The 19,457-nt window shown below is 50.3% G+C and overlaps 1 protein-coding gene and 1 pseudogene across 4 annotated transcripts in view; both read right to left on the bottom strand.

The window, feature by feature from the left end:
* LOC144122006 (uncharacterized) overlaps window positions 1–19,457 on the bottom strand; it is a 182,319-nt gene that overhangs the window by 54,162 nt on the left and 108,700 nt on the right. For all 4 annotated transcript variants that reach the window (XM_077655504.1, XM_077655506.1, XM_077655505.1 and 1 more), the window contains one exon: window positions 10,959–11,111. In XM_077655504.1, the coding sequence (XP_077511630.1) occupies window positions 10,959–11,060 (102 nt within the window). In that variant the 5' untranslated portion in view covers window positions 11,061–11,111. The remainder of the gene's footprint in view (window positions 1–10,958; window positions 11,112–19,457) is intronic.
* Window positions 4,407–6,268, bottom strand: LOC144119284 (uncharacterized; annotated as a pseudogene).

Here is a 19,457-nt window from a genome sequence, read left to right as displayed (position 1 = left end):
AAGTATGCTGAATATCTTCGCCACCTTTTGGTGTCACTATAGTGACATTGTTACTTTGGAGCTCGACCTCTGGGCCAAACGTCCATTGTGACTCACCGGACTGACACCAGCGATGTCAGTCCTACACACCGGAGGCTGTACCGTGTATCTCCATCTGAGCGCCTCGTCATCCAGCTGGAGGTCAACAAGATGCTTGCCAAAGACAATGTCGAGCCTTCGATAAGCCCCTGGGCATCCCCTGTCGTGCTCGTTCAGAAGAAAGATCAGAGTTGGCGCTTTTGCGTCTACCGTCGGCAACTGAACAACGTCACCAAGAAGGATGTCTATCCTCCCGCGAATTGATGATGCCCTGGATTGTTTACACGGAGCCTGCTACTTTTTTTCCTCCATCGACCTTTGTAGCAGCTACTGGCAAATTTCTGTCAACGAAAGGGAACGTGAGAAGACCGCTTTCTTCACCCCGGATTGTCTCTGCCAGTAATGCATTTCGGCCTTTGCAACACCCTGCCACATTTGAACGCATGATGGACTCGGTGCTGCGCGGCTTTAAGTAGACAACTTGTCTATGCTACTTGGACGACGTGATTGTTTTCTAGCCCACATTTGACAGCCACCTGCTTCGACATTCGTCCTTCCTTGCGCTCTTCCGCCACGCCAGACTTCAGCTTAACTCAAAGAAATGCAGTTTTGGTCACCACTAAGTTAAAGTCTTAGGCCATTTGATTAATGCTGCAAGCTTCATCCCGATTCCGAAAAAATTTCGAGCTGTCAGTGCCTCTCCCCGTGCGGCGAGTGACATGCTGGATTCGCCTACCCTCTCACACATCTGTTGAAGAAAGACGTTCCCTCCTCTTGGGGCCCGGAGCACGCCGACGCTGTTTCAAGCCTCACTGCTGTCCTCAACAACTCACCAGTCTTTCTGCACTTCGATCCTTCCGCCCCTACATAACTTCGCACAGACGCCAGCAGCCATGGGATTGGCGCCATCCTTTCGCAGCGGCAACGCGGCCACCACTGCATGACTGCCTATGCCAACCGCCTCCTTTTTTCACCGTAGAAGAATTAAGTGCCAAGCGTTGGCGCTCGTGGCGTACGCGAGAACTTGTCTGGGCATGCGCACTGCAAGAGACGCCAGCAAACCTCGGCGAGGTGCCGATATCTGACCGTGCTAGATATCGGCACCGGCGCACGGGCGCTAGCGTATGGGTATGGGTCGGAAGCGGGGGGTCCGGTTTACAACAATCGGAGGATCACAAGGCTCTCGGTGACTCTTTTCTTCATGGCTTGAAGCTCTTTCAGGTTCTCCGAACTTTTCTTCGTGGTTTAAGTTGTCCTATCATCGCCCCCAACCCCTCCTCTTCACAGCTTGAAATTCTCTTTGTTGGCTCGAGAGGGGAAGCGAGCCAGCATCATGAACATGGAGATGCATGCCTCTCTTCAACGCCCGTTCCGGCGTACGCCAAGTGCGCCGACGTTGGGCACGTACGCCCTGAAAGGGCCCTTGGAGTTGGCACTGAATTCCATCACACAGCGGGAGTGCCTAGCCGTCGTTCGGACCACTGCGAAATTCCGCCCTTACTTGTTTGGACGAGCGTTCCCTGTTCTTACCGACCACCATGCTTTGGGTTGGCTCTATTCCCTCAAGGACCCTACTGGCCGCCTTGGGCGTTGGATGTTGCGCTTGCAAGAGTGCACAAACCCAGTCGGCTTCATCAAGATGCAGACTGCTTGTCCCGTCGATCCTCCTTCCTCCACAGACTATGACTCTGATGCCTGTGTCTAGTCTATCTCGGCCCTCTCAAGTGCACACTGCCGACGAACAGCGCCTGGATCCCAACTTACCCTCTATCATCGACCGTCTCAATGCCGACCGCCCTGACCTTTCCCTTGCCGTGTTCGTCGACGGGAGCACACTCTACCGCCGCAATATGAGCCCTGATGGCGCTGAGCTCTTGCTTGTTGTCCCCCAACACCTGCGTTCTGCCATCCTCGAACAATTTCATGATGCTCTGATGGCTAGTTATCTTGGTGTCGCTCGCACGTACGCCTGCGTTCCTCAACGTTTCATCTGGCCTCGCCACTACCGCTCCGTCCAACGCTCTGTGGCTATTTGCGAGCGCTGTCAACGTCGAAAGAAGCCCTCGGTTCTGCCTCCCAAACACTTGCAGCCAATACGGCCCTTCCCGATGTCCACCGTCGAGACCAAACGGATCGCCGTCGCCACCGAATATGCCACACGGTACGCGATCACGCGCGCCCTCCGGACCAGCTGCGCTAGTGACGTGGCTGACTTCCTTCTGCACACCGTCCTACTACAACATGGCGCCGACGGTGGCCGCTGCTTCCTCTCCCGAGCAGAGGTGGGCGACCTCATGAGGTGGACCTCAACTTCAAAGTGACCTCAACCTCACGTCGTGAGGTGAGGTAGAGGTGAGGTCGGTGACAGCTCGAAATTTTGTGAGGTCAGCAAATCAGACTTCAACCTCACACGTGAGTTTGTGGTTGAGTGAGGTCGTCCTTCAGTGAGGTCGAAATTTTGAGGTCGAGACTTTTTGCAGTTGCCACGTCTTACTCCGACGAGTGCCGCTTCCGAAGCTGAGTTGCAGCGCACCGCACCGCAGCAATGTTCATGCAATGATGCTTGGTGTTCGGTTTCCCCTGTTTGGACAACCGGTTGCTGCAGTTCCCTCTTAGCTTCCGGTGCTGCGCCGTAATGTCCGTTCAGTCCGAGCCTACAGGAAGACGCACCCCTCTGGTCTTCCCGGAAGGAGTGCTACTGTCACAACACGCCACTCTCCCTCCCCCTTGCCCTGCTGGCGTAGCCCCCGGATGCCTGCCGGTCGGCTCAAACCCCCGGGGACGCGCAAAGCACGCAACTCACGTTGACCCACGGTAGCTTTGTTTGATGCCGCAAACAAATAAGTTCAGTCCAACAACCACGCAATAAATTCGTCGCAGCGCGGATGGCCCCAAGCAAGACTGCTTCGTGTTCATGCTAGGAAAAAGATTTCGCTGCGGGGAAACTTGAGTGGAGAGCCGTGGTGATACTGATAGAGAGAGCGGTTCACGCTGCCCATTCTATGCATTTAATTGTTTTGACCCTTATGATTTTAATAATTGGAATAGTGTTCGTAGACGTAATCTAGCCCTTTCTTTCAAAATGCCGCGGGTTCACCGAGTCATCGGAGAATTACCACGATTTCGGAACCATTAACATCGCCACCTGGAGAGGAGTGGCGGAAACGGGGGAGGATCTTGACCTCCCAGGAACATCAACATTATCATCCTTAATTATTAGCTGCAGGTATTCCTATTTTCCCGCACAATATTTGTCTTCGGTTGCTGGGTAATGTACAATATTTAATCAATATTTTGGCAACATTTAATTTGGCAGCAGTATATCAGATTTCCCCGAGTTCATAAGGATACATTGTTAGCATCATCATCATCACCATCATCTCGAGAGTCAAAGGCATGTGTCGTTGCATGATATTTGCAGTATGATATACATGAGAACTGGCGCGTTTACCTACTGGACAATCCGAGTTTTCTTAATGTGGGCCGGGTTGTGGGCCCTCTTTGTAATGCGTCATGCGCGTATGTGTAGTAATGTGGGATCCATATAGATCTTGAAATGGGGTGGATGAGGGCCTGGTATGACGAGAAATTACATCGTCACGTGAGTAGGTGCGATGTCATATTACAGCGCCGTCACGTGACTAGGTTTGATGGCACATTACATCGCTGTCATGTGAGCTGGTACATGGTGTCTACCAAATTGTTATTTTCAAATTCCCTGACTTTTCCAGGTTTTCCCTGACCATTTCCATAAAATTCCATGACCCACGTCCTGGAAAATAATTTAGACCACTGCTATTAAAACGCAATATATCGCACAGGTAGACATTGCACTCAAAGCAAAATATTTTATTCAGGTGCATAAAACCACTTATCCACTATTGAAGAAGGTAAAATATCATTGACTAGTTGTTTCAGGCATGTTTCAGGGAGATAATTTCTTCCTCAAGACGAGAAGCCTGCAACTGTGCATCGCTGATGAGCTTTTGCTTCTTGTGTTGAAGCTCCTTGACAAGAGCAGCCACTCTCTTCTTCCTTTCAGCATCTGATGCATCCAATCTCTCTTGCCTCTTTCTTTGCAACTCCTCCTTCCATCGGGCGTTGGTACCGCAAACCATTTGCATCATTGTGTTTGTAACATCAATTTTGGCAACCCCTCCAACAGCTGAAACTGCATCATACACCACTCTCTGTGCAATCAGCGACTCTTCTTTGAGGTTTTCGACAAGGCATTCTTTGTTTACAGAAAATCCTCGTTCCACAACTGCATTGCCATGAGACATGCAAAGAATTAGCTTGACGAACAAAAATAGCTCTTTATGGTCCCGTGAACACAACTCAAACCAGACTGCATCCAGCCTCTGTTCCTTTCTGTCAAAGCTCCTCAATGCCACCTGTACCGAGCTCAATGAGCATACCTCGACATAGGAACGGTGGGTACGCTCAGCTTCCAAGCCAGTCATCCACTGGTGCTCCGTTAGCACCTCCAGTGCCATGCAGTTTTTTAGCACCAGCCTCTGGGGACAACGCACTAGCAGGGTCCAAGCAGCTTGCACCTCTGGTCAACTTGTATTGCAAAGGTGACCTTTCCATCACCTTTTGTGAACACCTCTTCACGAAGGAAGTACAGTCTTTTTTGAAGCTGAGCACAGTCAGTTGCGACGGTTTTGGGATCTTGCGAAACACATTTTTCGCAGCAAACCCAATGTCGAATGCAGCAGCAGAAACCATGTTATCTGGGTTCTCCAAGTCAATCCTAAGCAGCTTGGAGGACGTGTTGGTAGCTTGGAGGATCTCTTTTCGGATGATTCTACCAAGCAATGACCGTAACAGGCGATCCAGAGCAGGAGCAACGAACGGCAGCATGGGCTTGTCCGTCTGAAATTCAGCCAGAAATGGCTCGAGTTCTTCAGCAATTGACAGCATAAAAGCCAATTTCACAGGCAGCATCCTGTCACCTACTGCCTTTTCAACAGTGCTGAAGCTAGCGCACGCTGGCGACTTTTTTGCTTCCTTGGAGCATTCCACATATTTCAGTAAGTTCGGAATAATGTCAAGCGCTCTCGAGATCACCTTCCTATTCTCGAGCCACCTTACTGGGCAGAACTTCAACGGGAACACAACACTGCCCGTGTAGCGAGTGTAGTCTGCGCAACGTGCTGGCGCACACTTGAAGAGATTATAGCTCCCACGAAGAAATGCTACCAGATCCCAGTGCGTCGCAGAGTGGCCTGTTTTAAATGCGCCATTGACAATGTGGAGTCTACAGCTCCCAATGTCCAGGATCTGGTGACTGTTGTCAGCTTCTCTAAGTTCTTCCTTGAGAGACCTCAAAAACTTTAGGTTGACGTTTGGCCCGTCCATCGACACTTGTAAAACCTTCATTTGCTTAATGCCTTCTGTGGCTTTCCTAAAAGCAACACTCAAATCTTCTGCGCAGGTGTGCCCCAAGAAACACGAAGTTAGGTAGCGCGTTTTCACAGTGGCATCAGTTTGGTCCCAGTACCTGATCAGTACATCCATCTGTTCTTTCTGAGTGACTTTGTTGAGCGACTCATCAAATGCAATCACCAGATAAGGAACGCTAGACAGGCTTGACAGCAACTTCTCTTGAAAGTATGGTCCAATACCATGACAAATGGTGTATCCCACTTTGTCTTTTCCAAGTTGCATTTTGGTAGCGATCTCACAAGTGGGGAACATCAAAGGAAAGAGCGAGGCAGAGGCTGCCGCTGATCGAAAAGATCCATGGGTCATTATAGTGTTCAAGCACCACATGATCTCGGCCTTTGTAACTTCGTTCTTCAATTGAAAGCTTCGCACTGACGTCATCAGAGAAGGGCTAAGTGCTCCTGTGGCAGTAGTTAGAAGCACCGCCGCAGCACTACGACCACTATTGCAACCTCCGAACGAAATGCCCGCTGGTACCGCGGAAGGCGAGCCCGCATTTGTCGCAGTCTCGAAAAATGAGACGACTCGGGTCTGGGAAACGCTTTGCAGAGATTTCATAGCAGCTTGATGCTTCTTACTCTCAACATGACTAGTAATCGCCCTGGGAGAACTTCTTGCAGCACATGGTGCAGCGAGCACTATTTGGGTCATTTGGCACGGGTCTAATCCATGTTGCATGTGCGGAGATTTCTGGGTTTGTCCAATTAAGGTTGAAGGAGCATTTCTTCGACAGTGACATGAGCACTTCCACAAATATCTTCAGTTGAGGAGCACAACACAAAGGAAATTTCAACCTGAAGACCGAAATGCACGCGGTAGAGACAGGTGCGCGTGACTAGTTGCGATCATGGGGAGACGCGAAAACTAACGAACGAATGGAGTGCTATTTGCGCTATACACGCGCCTCTGGAAGTATAGATGAACAACGGCTGTACGATTCTGAGCTAGTTCTGCGTTATGAGTGGTAGCGCGCGCCACCTTGTATCAGTGACACGTACCTGCAAGCGCTTACGGCGGATCGCGGAGGCCACGGCGTACGTATCATGCGCCGCGGCCGCCCTTCACTGTACTCAAATCCGCGCCTGACCGCGACTGCCGCTACTGGTACGAGCGCGCCAGCATACGTTATTTTCCCTGACTCTGCAATCTTTTTAGTAATATCCCTGACAATTCCCTGACTTTTCCCGGCGTCTTAAAAATCCCTGACAATTCCCGGCATTCCCGGTTTTCCCGGTCGGTAGACACCCTGTGGTATGACGTCACACTCATATTATGTCATCACTAATAATACCTATTAGTCTTAGCATTACCCAATTATATTAATTAGCCTTGGCTAATTATGTGACGTCATTATATTCGTCGCATGACTCGTCGGCTCGTGACCTCTCATGGCGCCGTTTCTTGCGGATACTTTTTTGCGGATATGAGTTTGAAAGTGAGCCATCTAATGCTTTCGCATTAATAAAAGAAGCCGCTCGCATCTACACAGACATAAATACAACATGGCTCTGTTGGTGTACTACAGTGTCAAAGCTTGTTAAGTGTTTTCGAAGGCAACATACACAGGACTGAAAAGAGCATTCTCGCTATGCCGGATAGAGCTAGAAAATCCAAATACACTGATATGCGTCTGCATAACCGAGGCATTGGAAAGTACATCGATGAGTATCATGAATAACTCCCCCTCCTCCCAATTTCTGGTTGATGGTGTAGAAGGGCTGTGCTTGTCAATTGCCGTTTGGTTCGTGCGTGAATGAGCGCGACGCTTCCAATACGAACAAGTATACACAAAACAGGTTGCCGGATATTGACACACAAGGTACTCACCGACGTACTGCTGGTAACCGCGTATGGAACACCCCTGCCTGCAGGCCATATACTCTCTGAGGGTTAATCCCAGATTATAAGCTTCTCCTATTGCGTGCACATCAATATTGTCTGTACACACCTTATTAAATAATACCATCATGATTTTGGCTTTCCTGTCTCACAGGAATGCTCAGAATTGTTTTTAGCTGAAGAACTTCTTAATGCTTTTTGTTTTGTTTTTCGTTAGTTTTCTGAGGCCAAGCAGCCGACCTCAACGTCACAATTTGAGGTTGAGGTGAGGTTGAGTGAGGTCAGCAGTGGCCTCAGGAAAAGTGAGGTGAGGGTGTCTAAGGAGACCTCAACCTCAACTGATGAGGTTGAGGTTGAGTGAGGTCAGCGAATTCTTTTTGAGGTTGAGGTGCGGTCCAGATTTTTGAGGTCAGACGCCCACCTATGCTCCCGAGTGGTTGACAAAATACGCCGTGCTCCGTTCGACACCAATTCTCTACGGCGTATCGCCATCAGCCTACCATTTGTGACATTCGCTTATAACTCTTCACGTCCTGATACCGCCGGGTGGCCGCCCTTCTATGTTCTTTTTAGACGAGACCCATTACTACTCTTGCATACGTTACTGCCTGCCGCCACCGACTCCGTCACTACTTAAGCTCGCGATGCCATTGCCCGAGCCGATGCGGCCCGCCAGGTTGCTCGTCACCGACTGCCTGCCTTTCAAACACCGCTACGACAGTGTTCACCGTGATGTGCACTACCCTCCCGGCTCCCTTGTCCTCCTCTGGCTCCCGTCCCGTCGTGTGGCCTTGTGCGCTAAACTTCTGCACATGGGCCCTTTCCGTCTTCTTTTACGCCAAATGACCGACGTGACCTACCAGATTGTACCGCACCATCCCAAGACATCCTCCGCGACATCACCTTCCGAAATAGTGCACGTTGCCCGCTTTAAGCCATACCATTCCCTCTCGACCTCGCCCGCCACACACTCACCGGGACGGTGACTTCTCTGCGGGAAAAACAAAGTGACTATCCGTGCCCTTGAAGACGACGACGCTGAGAGTGTGTGTGTGTGAGCACTTTGAAAGCCTCAGGTCGTAGAGTACCTCTCTGCATTCCACAATTGCTTGTGGAGAGCTCCCGGCAACAATATTATCCTAAAAATAAATACGCGCGATTTTCCCATCGCTTACCCTTGTCCTATGTATATGTTTACCGCCCATAAGCACGCCACGAAGGAGCGTGCCTGAGCCCTACGTGCTGCAGCCGTTCGCTACGAGCTCATGTGCTCAGTACTTTTTCAGCATAACGGACGTCCTCGTTTGAAGAGTAACCATTGCTTTTCTTTTCACGAAGCAGCTATCGCAATATAGCATTCGATTGCACTGTCAAGCAATGGCCACCTGCAGTCTTTGTATACATTTATCAGCAGCAAAGTTTTTGTTTCCTGTTTGTTTGGGACTTGCTCGCGTTCAGCTTGCATCAGATTTTAGCAGCTTTTCTCAATAAATTCGTTCGCAACTGCAGTGCTTGTAACACGCACCTTGAGATAGCGGTCAATATCCTGCGACGAAGAAGACGAAGCTAGCAGTGTTGCGGGATGGAGCGCTTGCGCTATAGGCCAGCGGCAATTGAAGATCATCTCTCTGTTCATCGCATCTCATTCTTCGGCTGCCACATAGCAATATTTTCAACTCTCCAGTAATATTTAAGACGAAGCGTTTCATTCGTATCGCGCACGCGTGCTTCAGCTCTCGAGCTTACACCTGTGTGAACAGACATCGATGTGTTATTCTGTTTGTGCAAGTGTGCTACGTGAAACGTGGCAGGGAAATGAGGGGCTCGTTATGACAACATACATAAAGGAAGCCAACCGTAACTGAGACCGATGAAAGCATGGGGAAATATTTCTATATTTTCCTTATTTGTGTGCTCATAAAGGGAAAAATAATAGTGTAATCATTTTAGGGCTGAAATAAAATTGATTCGGAAGTAGAAGGAAAAACAAACGGTGGAATCCGAGCCCACGAACTTCGAATATCCCATACGGTGCTCTACCAACTCAGCTACGACGGCGGCAGTCCAATATTCTACTTTTGGGAGGATTTTTGTCGCGAGTAACCTAAACTTGAGAGTGTTCAACAGCACCACTCTGGTACATAGCAGCGGACGTAGTATACATCCTGTATTACCTTACATAGTACAAATGCGTAAACAGTACCTCTATACCCTATCCTTAAGTCCTATTCCTTCTGCCTTTGATTCATCCTTCCTATCTTCCACCCGCTGCGGACTTAATATTTTCGTTAAAAAACCACTGCCACTACCGCCGCCGTCAATACTACTTGCGTCAATGTCATCAACCACGAATGACACTTGTTTTCACCTTGTGACAGTGTGCAGGGAAAATGGCATCAAATTAGGCAAAAAGTAGCCTGCTGAAAATGGCATTAAATTTGCGATCTGGCCGCGGAATTGCCAGCTTTACAGGAGACATAATGCGCGAGAGAAAAATTAACAACGCAGTGATTGTCATCGTAAAGGACTAATTCATCCGCTCTATAATACTTGAAGGCGTGATATAGAAAAAAAAAACAATTACAGCACCGAAGTGTAAAAGATCAATTTGGACTACGATCAAAGTGTTCGTATTGGTCAATGAAGGAATTTCGCTAAAAGTGGAGAAAAAGTTCGCAGTTCAAAACACACAATAATATGAACGGGAACTCATGCAAGCACGTGCCGACCAGGGCTGCCTACGCAGCTGTGTACAAAGGGGAGGCACTCCCCGTCACGCTCGCGACAGGGTGTGCCTCCCATTTTGAAAACAGCAGTGTACATGTCAGACTGCACGCAAGCCTACGGGGCCTGCAGCAGGTGCGTGTTCTGACTGGTACAACGTGCACTTGCGCTGCTGCTATACCCATGCGATGCACACACGGCTTGCATCCGTGCACACATACACCATGCAAATGCACTTTGACATGCGGTAAGTATCAATGCTAATTGTGAAAAAGAAAAAAACGCGTCTTATATACGCATCAATAAAACGTTTTCTAGTGTAGACGAAACATGTAATGTGCATGAACGCACACAGACGCTCAAATTAATCTAGAATGTCTAATCTGTGTTGGCGGATTAGGAGTGAAATCTACAAGGTCCATTACCCATCTGGCCCCCTTCCTAAAAATTCTAAAATTTTAACGAGCCGCCGCGGTGGCACAGTGGTTATGGCACGCGGATGGTCACCTGAAAGACGCCGGTTAGATCCCCGCCGCGGCAGTCAAATTTCGATGGAGGCGAAATGCTAGTAGCCCGTGTACTGTGCGATGTCAGCGCACGTTGAAGAACCCCAGGTGGTAGAAATTTCTGGAGCCCTTCACTACGGCGTCCCTTGTAGCCTGAGTCGCTTTGGGGCGTTAAACCCCCATAAACCATTAAAATTATAAAGCTTCAGAGTAGCAGGACAGATATTCATTTTTCCGGAAAACCTCTCTGCCTTTCCCGTTGATAAGCCCTCTCTCTCTCAACTTCTCAACCAAGCTCCCATTAAGCAAACGGTCAGCGCATGCAATTAAGAGACGCAGCAGAGGCTCCCATGCACTGACTTGAGGCTGGACGGTGGGCCTGGGCAGGCGCAGGCTCTTGGAGCGCGCCAGGGTGGACCGGCCAGGGGGCCGCGCTGAGGACGATGAAGAAGAGCCCGACATGGTGGGCCCGCTGCTCCTTCACGGGGGGCCCATAATGGCGCAGCCTCCTTCCTGCACACAAACACACAAGAGCTCGGACATCTGCCAGCCTACGACACTCACCGGCATCTCCTATATTTTGCCAATTTAATGTCAATAGCCAGCCGAGCAAGATAACCGTGCCGTCATTCATTACTCTTTATCTTTTCAAATACTGTGTTGAGTACCATCCGGATGGGTTTGACTCCGCATTATGCAGCACTCCTTTTTATTATTTCATTTTATTGTATGTGAAATTCTTTGAAATTCTTTGCTATTATTTGTTTATTTATTTGCTTTATCTGTACAGTTAGTTGCGGCTCATCTTACCGGAGTGGTATGGGCCAGAATGCTTCATTTTTTGTTCTTTTTGAGTAAGTTCCATCATACTAAAACAGAGCAAAAGTCATCACATGTAAGCCCAGCAAGTCCAGCCTCAGTCACGGTACCCGACAGCCACCACAGTCACTTGATCACTTGAGTGAAGCATGCCTTGGGGGCAGTGTTACCCAATTCCCCCACAAACAAGGCTTCACATCTACAGTAACAGCACGCCTCCCTTCACGAAGCGTTTGTATTTGACTTCACAACTTCAGCCTGCTTTACAATGATGGCAGAAGTCTGGTTTACAATCATGGCAGAAGCCTGTTTTCAATGTTGCAGCTTTGTCACACGACTGCAGAATCTGAAATGGTCGGAAAGCAGACAGTGACACAAGGCTGACAGGCTCGGTTCTTTCTCACAAAGTATAGGGAAAAGGGCCGAGCTCAAATATGCATGTCGGTAGTGGAGAGAGGTAAGCAAATTTGCTCGCTTCGCCCCTTACAGTGAATATTCTCAGAAAATTTTGGCTTTGCGTCGGCATATACTTCAGTACAGCAAAAAAAAAAAAAAAACGAGCAAGATTAGTTTCAAAATGCTTAATAATGTACCACTCCCTGCGAACATCTCAAAAGTTGCTCCTTAGCTGAACGGCAAACTGTGTCTTGAGAAAAAAATTGGCAGTGGCTAAGCTCGGCTATGCCAGGATATATGTAGCGAGAGGTACCTTTCCCTGGCTGAGCTTGTTGGGGTCCCTGTATGTTTAGCAATGAGAGGCATTGTGTATACATATCTTTTATTCATTTCTTGACAGAGACGAAGACTACCCGATGATCTGTGAAGTAGCATGCAGCGGCCTCAATTTTGTCGGTACAGTATCTCGATTAGGTAGAGCCTTTTTAGTATAAAAGCTATACAGTAGTTCCCCATTGTGTAGTCTGGACGTGAGGGTCCGAAGCTCAATTAAAGTCGAACTTTTCTTTCAAACACTGACTAAAAGAGTCCTGTTTCCTATTGCAATCACCCAAAGTCAGAAAAAACTGAAACCGTGCCGTAGGCTGGTATACACGTGGCAACCACATCAATCATCTGCTTGACAGATGTTCCCGGTGCCACGTAGACTCCTTGGATGATAATGCTGCTTTCCAGAAGCCGAACACAGCAGGCTTCACCATTAATTCACCGCAATCGAAGGGAGATATCTGACAGCGGTGATACCTTGTTTCACGTACACACAGACTCCAGCGTTCTTATTTGGTTCAACCTAGCTGCCAGGCGACAACCTGAGGATCGGAAGAGTTAATCTTCTCTTGTCCATACCGCCGTTTAGCAGCGGCTGGACTCTCTTTCCCTGCATGCATGCCAAACGTTGCGATACGGACGCCCATTACATCTCCGCCTTTTATACGCAATGCTGCGCATGCGAATGATGATAGAGCGGATGATAATAGAGCGGCGTGCGGCGAGGCGGCGACGAAGAACGCGGCGTAGCTGTGGGGTCTCTCTGGTCACCATGGTATCAGCGCATGCGCACAACTGCTCATCCGCGTGACGTCATGCTCAGCTATGACGGTGGAGCGGGCGCGCGGCCGCGGCGAAGCGCACCTCTTCGGTTGCCATGGTAACGGCGCATGCGCACAACTGTCCTCTCCCATGTACCGCGAAATGTTCGACTGGTAGCCCAGTGTAGCTCTCGCTACAAAACATCACCGCACTCATCGCTTATGTACAAGGGTCGTCCACTCTTAGTGCGAACACGCGAGCGCATGACCCCGCTCTTTGGAGGGCCACTGCGTCCGACACTGCCGCACATCGAAGCGAAGTGACGGATGACGCGAGGCACCACATGCCGGTCTCCATCTTCTCCTGCGCCATTTTACTGCTATGAGCGGCTGTGTAGCACGGAGTGGACCTCTAAAAGATAGCGGTCACGCGCTCGCGTGTTGGCACAAAGAGTGCACGACCCTGTACATCAACAGTATTATAGTGTCATCTGGGGTCACGGAAGTCCGAGCGCCGAAGAACGTCATTAATTGTACCCTACTTACAGGAGCCTAAGGTCTGTGTGTGCTTGACTAACATGAAAATCAATCATGCATCATTTCTTTTGATGGTTGTACGAAGACATCGAACTTTAGCCTATTTCACTGACGACACCTAGTTTTGGACATCAGGCACCTGTTCTATACTTCTTTCAGCCGAAAAGCCTGCGGATTTGGGCTTCAGTAGTGGCTACCGTGGTGCCTGCATTCTCAACTTATTGGCAGCCCGGCTAGGTTGCGGTTCAGACGTACAAGACTGCGTGGCCGGCAACCCGAATACGCTCTTTCCGGAGCAAGGCCGGACACCTCTTTGGATCGCCGGTCAGCGTACGTAACATCCTCCAGTGGTAATAGATTCACTCGACATAGTTCAGCCTTGTACTCGGGAACATTATTTTCCGCTTTTATTCTTTTTTTTCCCTTTTCGGGCGAGTAGTCACGTGAATCGCGTGTCGAATATGCCGTGTCGGTCGAGGCCTTCCAGCACGCGGAGAAGCGCAGACCGGCTACAGAAGAGCGAAGCGTGGTTTTTTTTGTCTTTTAAAGACGACGGGCTCCGCTAAGAGAGAATAATGAAGCGCCGCCGAGAGGACCGGTCGGCGGCCCTGATCCAGAAGCCCAGAACCCGCGACAGAGAGCAGCGCTGCTCTCGAGCACGGCACGGAGAAACAGGAGAGGAAGGGCGGATATTGCGGAGACCGCGCGTGCGGAAGCGTCGTCTTGGGACGGGGCGTCGCGCCGACGATACCAAAGACGATACGACCGCCACTGGCGACGCGGCGCACGGGAGCCGCTCCCGCCGCTGGCCGTCGGCAGCGCCGGCGCGACGCCCCGCTGGGTTTCTTTGTTATCGTTTACTTTTCGAAACGGTCGTTATTTGCTTGTTCTCGGGGGGCGTTTATGTCTTCTAGCGCCAACCTTGGGGAGGCTGCCGGCCAAACCCGGAGTTTATTTTTGTTTTCGCCGCGTCCAGCCGCGCTCCGAGAGAACTCGTTCACCGGGGAGCGGCGCGGCCGCCGATGCTGCTGCGGGGTCGACCGATAGATAGCGCGGCTTCTCGCTCGGGGGCCCCATCCTCCGCCGCGTCCGCTTATCTCGGAACGGGCGCGGATCCGTACAGCACACGCGGGAAAGCATGCCAGAGAAGGTGCGGGTCATCTAGCTCCGCGAGACAAAGTTCTCTACAGGACGCTCCAGTTTTTCGCCAGCGATGGGCGGGGGGGGCACGACCGACGGCCCCAACTTTTTTCCTCGCAGCCGCGTTCTCTCCGTAGCAGCGTCGTGATAACAGTGATCGTTGCGCGTCACGTATACTACGCAGAGAGATCTGCGCCGCAATTTTCCCCGCAACCCTGTTCGTAAGAATCCGTCGTCACCACAGAGCACGCGGAGCACGTGGCAGTTGCGCGGTACCGCCTAAGTCTCTCGGATTACGCCACGGACGGAGCAGTGGGAAAGTGTGCTGGCACTCGGCAGAACCGCCGGCGAGAAGTCTTCCACGATGACGGGCAGCGAAAAACTCTAGCCAGCTAAGCCAAAGTCCCGACCTATAACGAAGCCCGCGGAACGGATGGAAATTGCAGCCCACGTGTGCACGCACTCGTAAGCCTGCATAGCGCCACACACTAAACCAGTGCTATTCTTACAGACGTGCGCGCTCCTCCAGGCGCGTTAACGCCGCAAATGGCAGCAGTGGCGGATAGCCGTCGGCCCAAGCAGCGACGAACCCGATCCTCGCCTGGGACACATCTTCGTGCATGGCTCTTCGTAAATTGTAATGGCTCCGTCGTTTGCTACGGGGCGATTTATGTTTACAGGTAAAGTGCCCTAATACAAGCGCGTCCGTCAACCAGTTGCAAGGGCATGGTTCGCTGCACGACCGAGGAATAATTGCACGAGCGTGTTTCACGTCCGAATTCGGCCTGATAAAGCGCATCGGCTCGATTGTTACACGTCGCATTTGTACGTGCGTACTGCATGGGCGGTTTTGACGAACGCTTTGCGCTCTGGCAAGACTGCAATCGTGCCCCAAATCGCTTCTGGTTTGAAGACCATACAACAGGCGAGCAAAGCGGCGTCCTCAACTTGAGGAGATTTACTCAGCAAAATGGGTTCTAGAGCGCAGTTTCGTGCCCCGTTTCGATTTGGAAAATGCAGCCGGCAATGCAACAATGCGATTGCCCGAGGGAGGAGTACGGATATGCAAAAAAATTTGCAGAGAGGAAAACATCTACTAGTAGAAAAAAATTTTTGATGGTAGCTAGGAGCAGAGTCTCGCGCCTACGGGCACGCCTGTTTTTGCAAAGTATTGTTATCAAAACTGGAAACCTATTGCGCTGACGTGCCTGAAAATTTCAGATCAAATTTATGGTTGGTAGCCGCCGCGGTGGCTGAGTGGTTATGGCGCTCGGCTGCTGGCCCGAAAGACGCGGTTTCGATCCCGGCCGCGGCGGTCGAATTTCGATGGAGGCGAAGTTCTAGAGGCCCGTGTACTGTCCGATGTCAGTGCACGTTAAAGAACACCAGGTGGTCGAAATCTCCGGAGCCATTCACTACGGCGTCTCTCATAGCCTGAGTCGCTTTGGGACGTTAAACCCATATAAACCAAACCAAATCTATGGTTGGTTTATGGGGTTTAACGTCCCAAATCGACTCAGACTATATTATGGACGCCGTAGTGAAGGGCTCCGGCAATTTCTACCACCTGGGGTTCTTCAAGGTGCACTGATATCGCACGGGCCTCTAGTATTGCGCCTCCATCGAAATGCGACCCGCGGCCGGGGTCGAAACCGCGTCTCTGGAGTCAGCAGCCGAGCGTCATAACCGCTGAGCCACCGCAGCGACTTCAGAACAAATATATATAGCCGCACCGAGCGTGAAATTAGTCTAGTCCACTTCTTAAACTCATTATTTTTCTCAGATTTCTCAAGCTTGGCACACAATGTTTGATAACTTTAAATGTCTTCATTATTAAAAATAACTGGAAATATAACCAACCACAAACATATGCGCTGCTTTCTGCGCAAACTCACCTACTAAATAATACAAAATTCACCGACATGTTTTTACGCAATCAATTCAGCAATGTTCAAGAATACACAGAACAGAATCTTCAGACAACGATTAAAGGAAAATATTTTCGATATTATTTCTACTGGGTGCATATACTACACTTAATATGACTATTGTCAAGCATTAAAAAAATGTTCCATAATTTTGTTGGCGTAGCAGATAAAAAGCCTCTAAACAAACCGTTCTGCAAGGCTCGACACACATGGTAGATGTGAGGAAACCATTTTTCTTTTTTACGCGTGCATCAAATGTGGGCAGATGCTTTCAGCGGAACAGCTGAATGAGTGAAAGATGTATGTGAAGCGCTCAAAATAAAAGCAATGACTTAACGCACGACGCGACTTGTACAGCCGGGACTACCGTGAAAAGCGCGTTGCACATACGCGAGGGCATTGCCATTTACGCCTCAGAAAACGGAGAACAAAGTACATTCATGGCCGGGATAGAAGGTTTTAATACTTTGTACGGGTATAATACGACGCTCCTGCCTCATCGTGCGATGCTGGTGACGACGGTGATCCCTTCACGCCAAATTCCTGGCCACGTATACTTACTGCGCTCGCAGCCGCCGGCCCTGTTGCAACACCGGATGTGCCGTGCCTCAGACTTCGGGCTCATTCACACTTGAGAGTCGCAGAGGTCGCGCGACCAGCAGTCGCCTGCGACTACACCGCAGTTCGACAACACCGATGTTCACACTTCCAAAGGAGACCTGTGGGTCGCCTTCTCGTTTGATTCTCGTTTGAAATGAGAACTCTAGGGAATGACGCCGTTCGCGCGCTTTCGAGAGTTTCGTCTGCTTTGGCCGCGTCTCCTGCGCTCGCGCTTGGCCCTCGAAAGTGCTCTGGTCCCTCGATATTATCAATGGGCTGCGACGACCTGAGCGAAGAGGAAGATATAGCGGCAATGTGCACCTCGGCCATACAACCGGCCTGCCAGCCAGCCTGGATGCCGGCCGCTATAGGAGGTATTCACTGAGGCCGCGCTACCAGACGGCGCGAGCGTCGCCGCGGCAGACGCGCCATGTTTGCGGTCGTTTCACGAAAGCTCGCGCAGTGTCACGGTACGCCGTGAGGTATCCGGCCTGAATTGTTAGTGAACCGTAACATCTTTGCACGTTGTTAAATGCGACAACGTCCACTTTTCTTTGTGGAACGCTTATTGTGCATCAAGTTTGCAGCAGAATTCTGTGCCGTAATTTAACCGAGCTGCGTGCCGCAACTCGGCAGCAAAACTGGCCGGCTGCATTGCACGCAAGAATGTACACGACTTGCCGCTTTTAATATCAGTTCATAACTGTCAGCTACTCATGCAGGACACATGGTGGATAACACAGCACACGATTGATTACCCATATTCCTAAACTGACGCTGCAGAAAATCATATTTCCAGAGGCTGTAGTCCGCGAACTGCCGAAGCCTCATTGTTTCAGCAAAAACTCATATTGCGTCATAGCTGCTTTATTTACGCGATAAAATGGTCGAGCAAATACTGTCATGCACTCGCAGCACGAATGGCTGACATAACAAGAATGTTTTGCAGGTTTTATTGTAGAAACGTAGCGTTGCTTCCAGTGCACAAGACCTGGAATCTGTAGGCCGGTTCGCAGCAACGCGATGTGCAGCGATTCCGCTACATTCAGTAGTAGCATGTCACTTTCAGAAGACAGAGATGACAAGTTAAGCTAGCTAAACAAACAGACACGTTTAACTACTCACCTAGGTGAAAAACGGCACTTCGGCCGTCGGCACCCTCAGCACGGATGTGGGGCCCGGGTCGACCACTTGTTAAGGAATTGCACACTCTCATAGATTTGCATGCTTTAATTCCTCGACTTGTCGGCAAAATTACGCCGTGCAGAAGGCAGACCTTAATATGGATGAATTCAACGCACGACAGCTGTCTTGTAGTACGTCGCACACCACGCCGGCACCTGCACATTCCTACGCGTCGACGTTTTCACAAAGTGTAACATTTTCAGCGTGCCCGCTCTTTTCTGCTACGCGCAGTTCACGGCGTATCCACTCAGTCACACGGTGTTACCGGTCGGACAGAAATGATTTGCGGCGAGACACTAAATACACTCACATTTCACACATCATAAGCGAGGTAAATGCTGCGGCTGCCGCGCGCGCGACCACCAACGTGGCGAATGCCGCGCCGGCCACTAGCGCCCCTTGCGGATGACGTCACGTGAATACCTCCTATAGCATCAGAAAAATGCGCTTGTATGTTGTTTGTTCGCGTTCATACCATGCATGCTCTGGGAAGTCGAAATTCAAAAATGAATCAGTTTTGAGGGTCGTTGACCAATACCAAGCTACTGGATACAAGCAAATTTCCTCTCATAGCTGCATGCTTTGCTGCTGTTGCACAAAGCGGCTCGATCGCCTGGCGTCTTTCTCCGCTGTTGAAGGCGTCGCGGAAATCGAGCATATTTTTATATTATCATGAGACGGGGTCACAATAAAGCCGTAACGAAAGTAGCAGCGCTGGTTAGTTCCGAAACGCCCTCAGCTGCGGCATCGATGTGAAACCGGCTAGGCTTAGTGACGACTACGGCAGCTCGGCGCACCCGCGAGCGGCGTCGTTGCCGAAAGCTCGGCTCGCTCGCTGGTTGGTTGAGCGGTTTGCGACTCGCAGTCGCGAGGCTGCAAAATCGAGCAGCGAGCGACTGGCCCGCGACTGTCGCTTTTCGACCAAAACAGTTGCGCAACCTCTGCTACTCTCAAGTGTGAACCTCCCTTCAGGGAGCACTGAAAGCGACACCACCCCACCTTTCCTCTCCCCCCCGTGTATGCAGTAAGTAGCGCACACGAATTCCAGCAATTGAGGCTTTGTTTTACCCCCTGTAGGCTGCCGCCTTGTCTCACAAAAGTAATTTAAATTTAAAAATCCGACATTCACAGACGCGTGCTATCCCGACTGGAGCGCTACAGTCAAA

The sequence above is a fragment of the Amblyomma americanum genome, chromosome 2 (genome assembly GCF_052857255.1).
Source record: "Amblyomma americanum isolate KBUSLIRL-KWMA chromosome 2, ASM5285725v1, whole genome shotgun sequence".
NCBI lineage: Eukaryota > Metazoa > Arthropoda > Arachnida > Ixodida > Ixodidae > Amblyomma > Amblyomma americanum.
The sequence above is the reverse complement of the archived record's forward strand: the minus strand, read 5'-3'. Positions and strand labels throughout refer to the sequence as shown.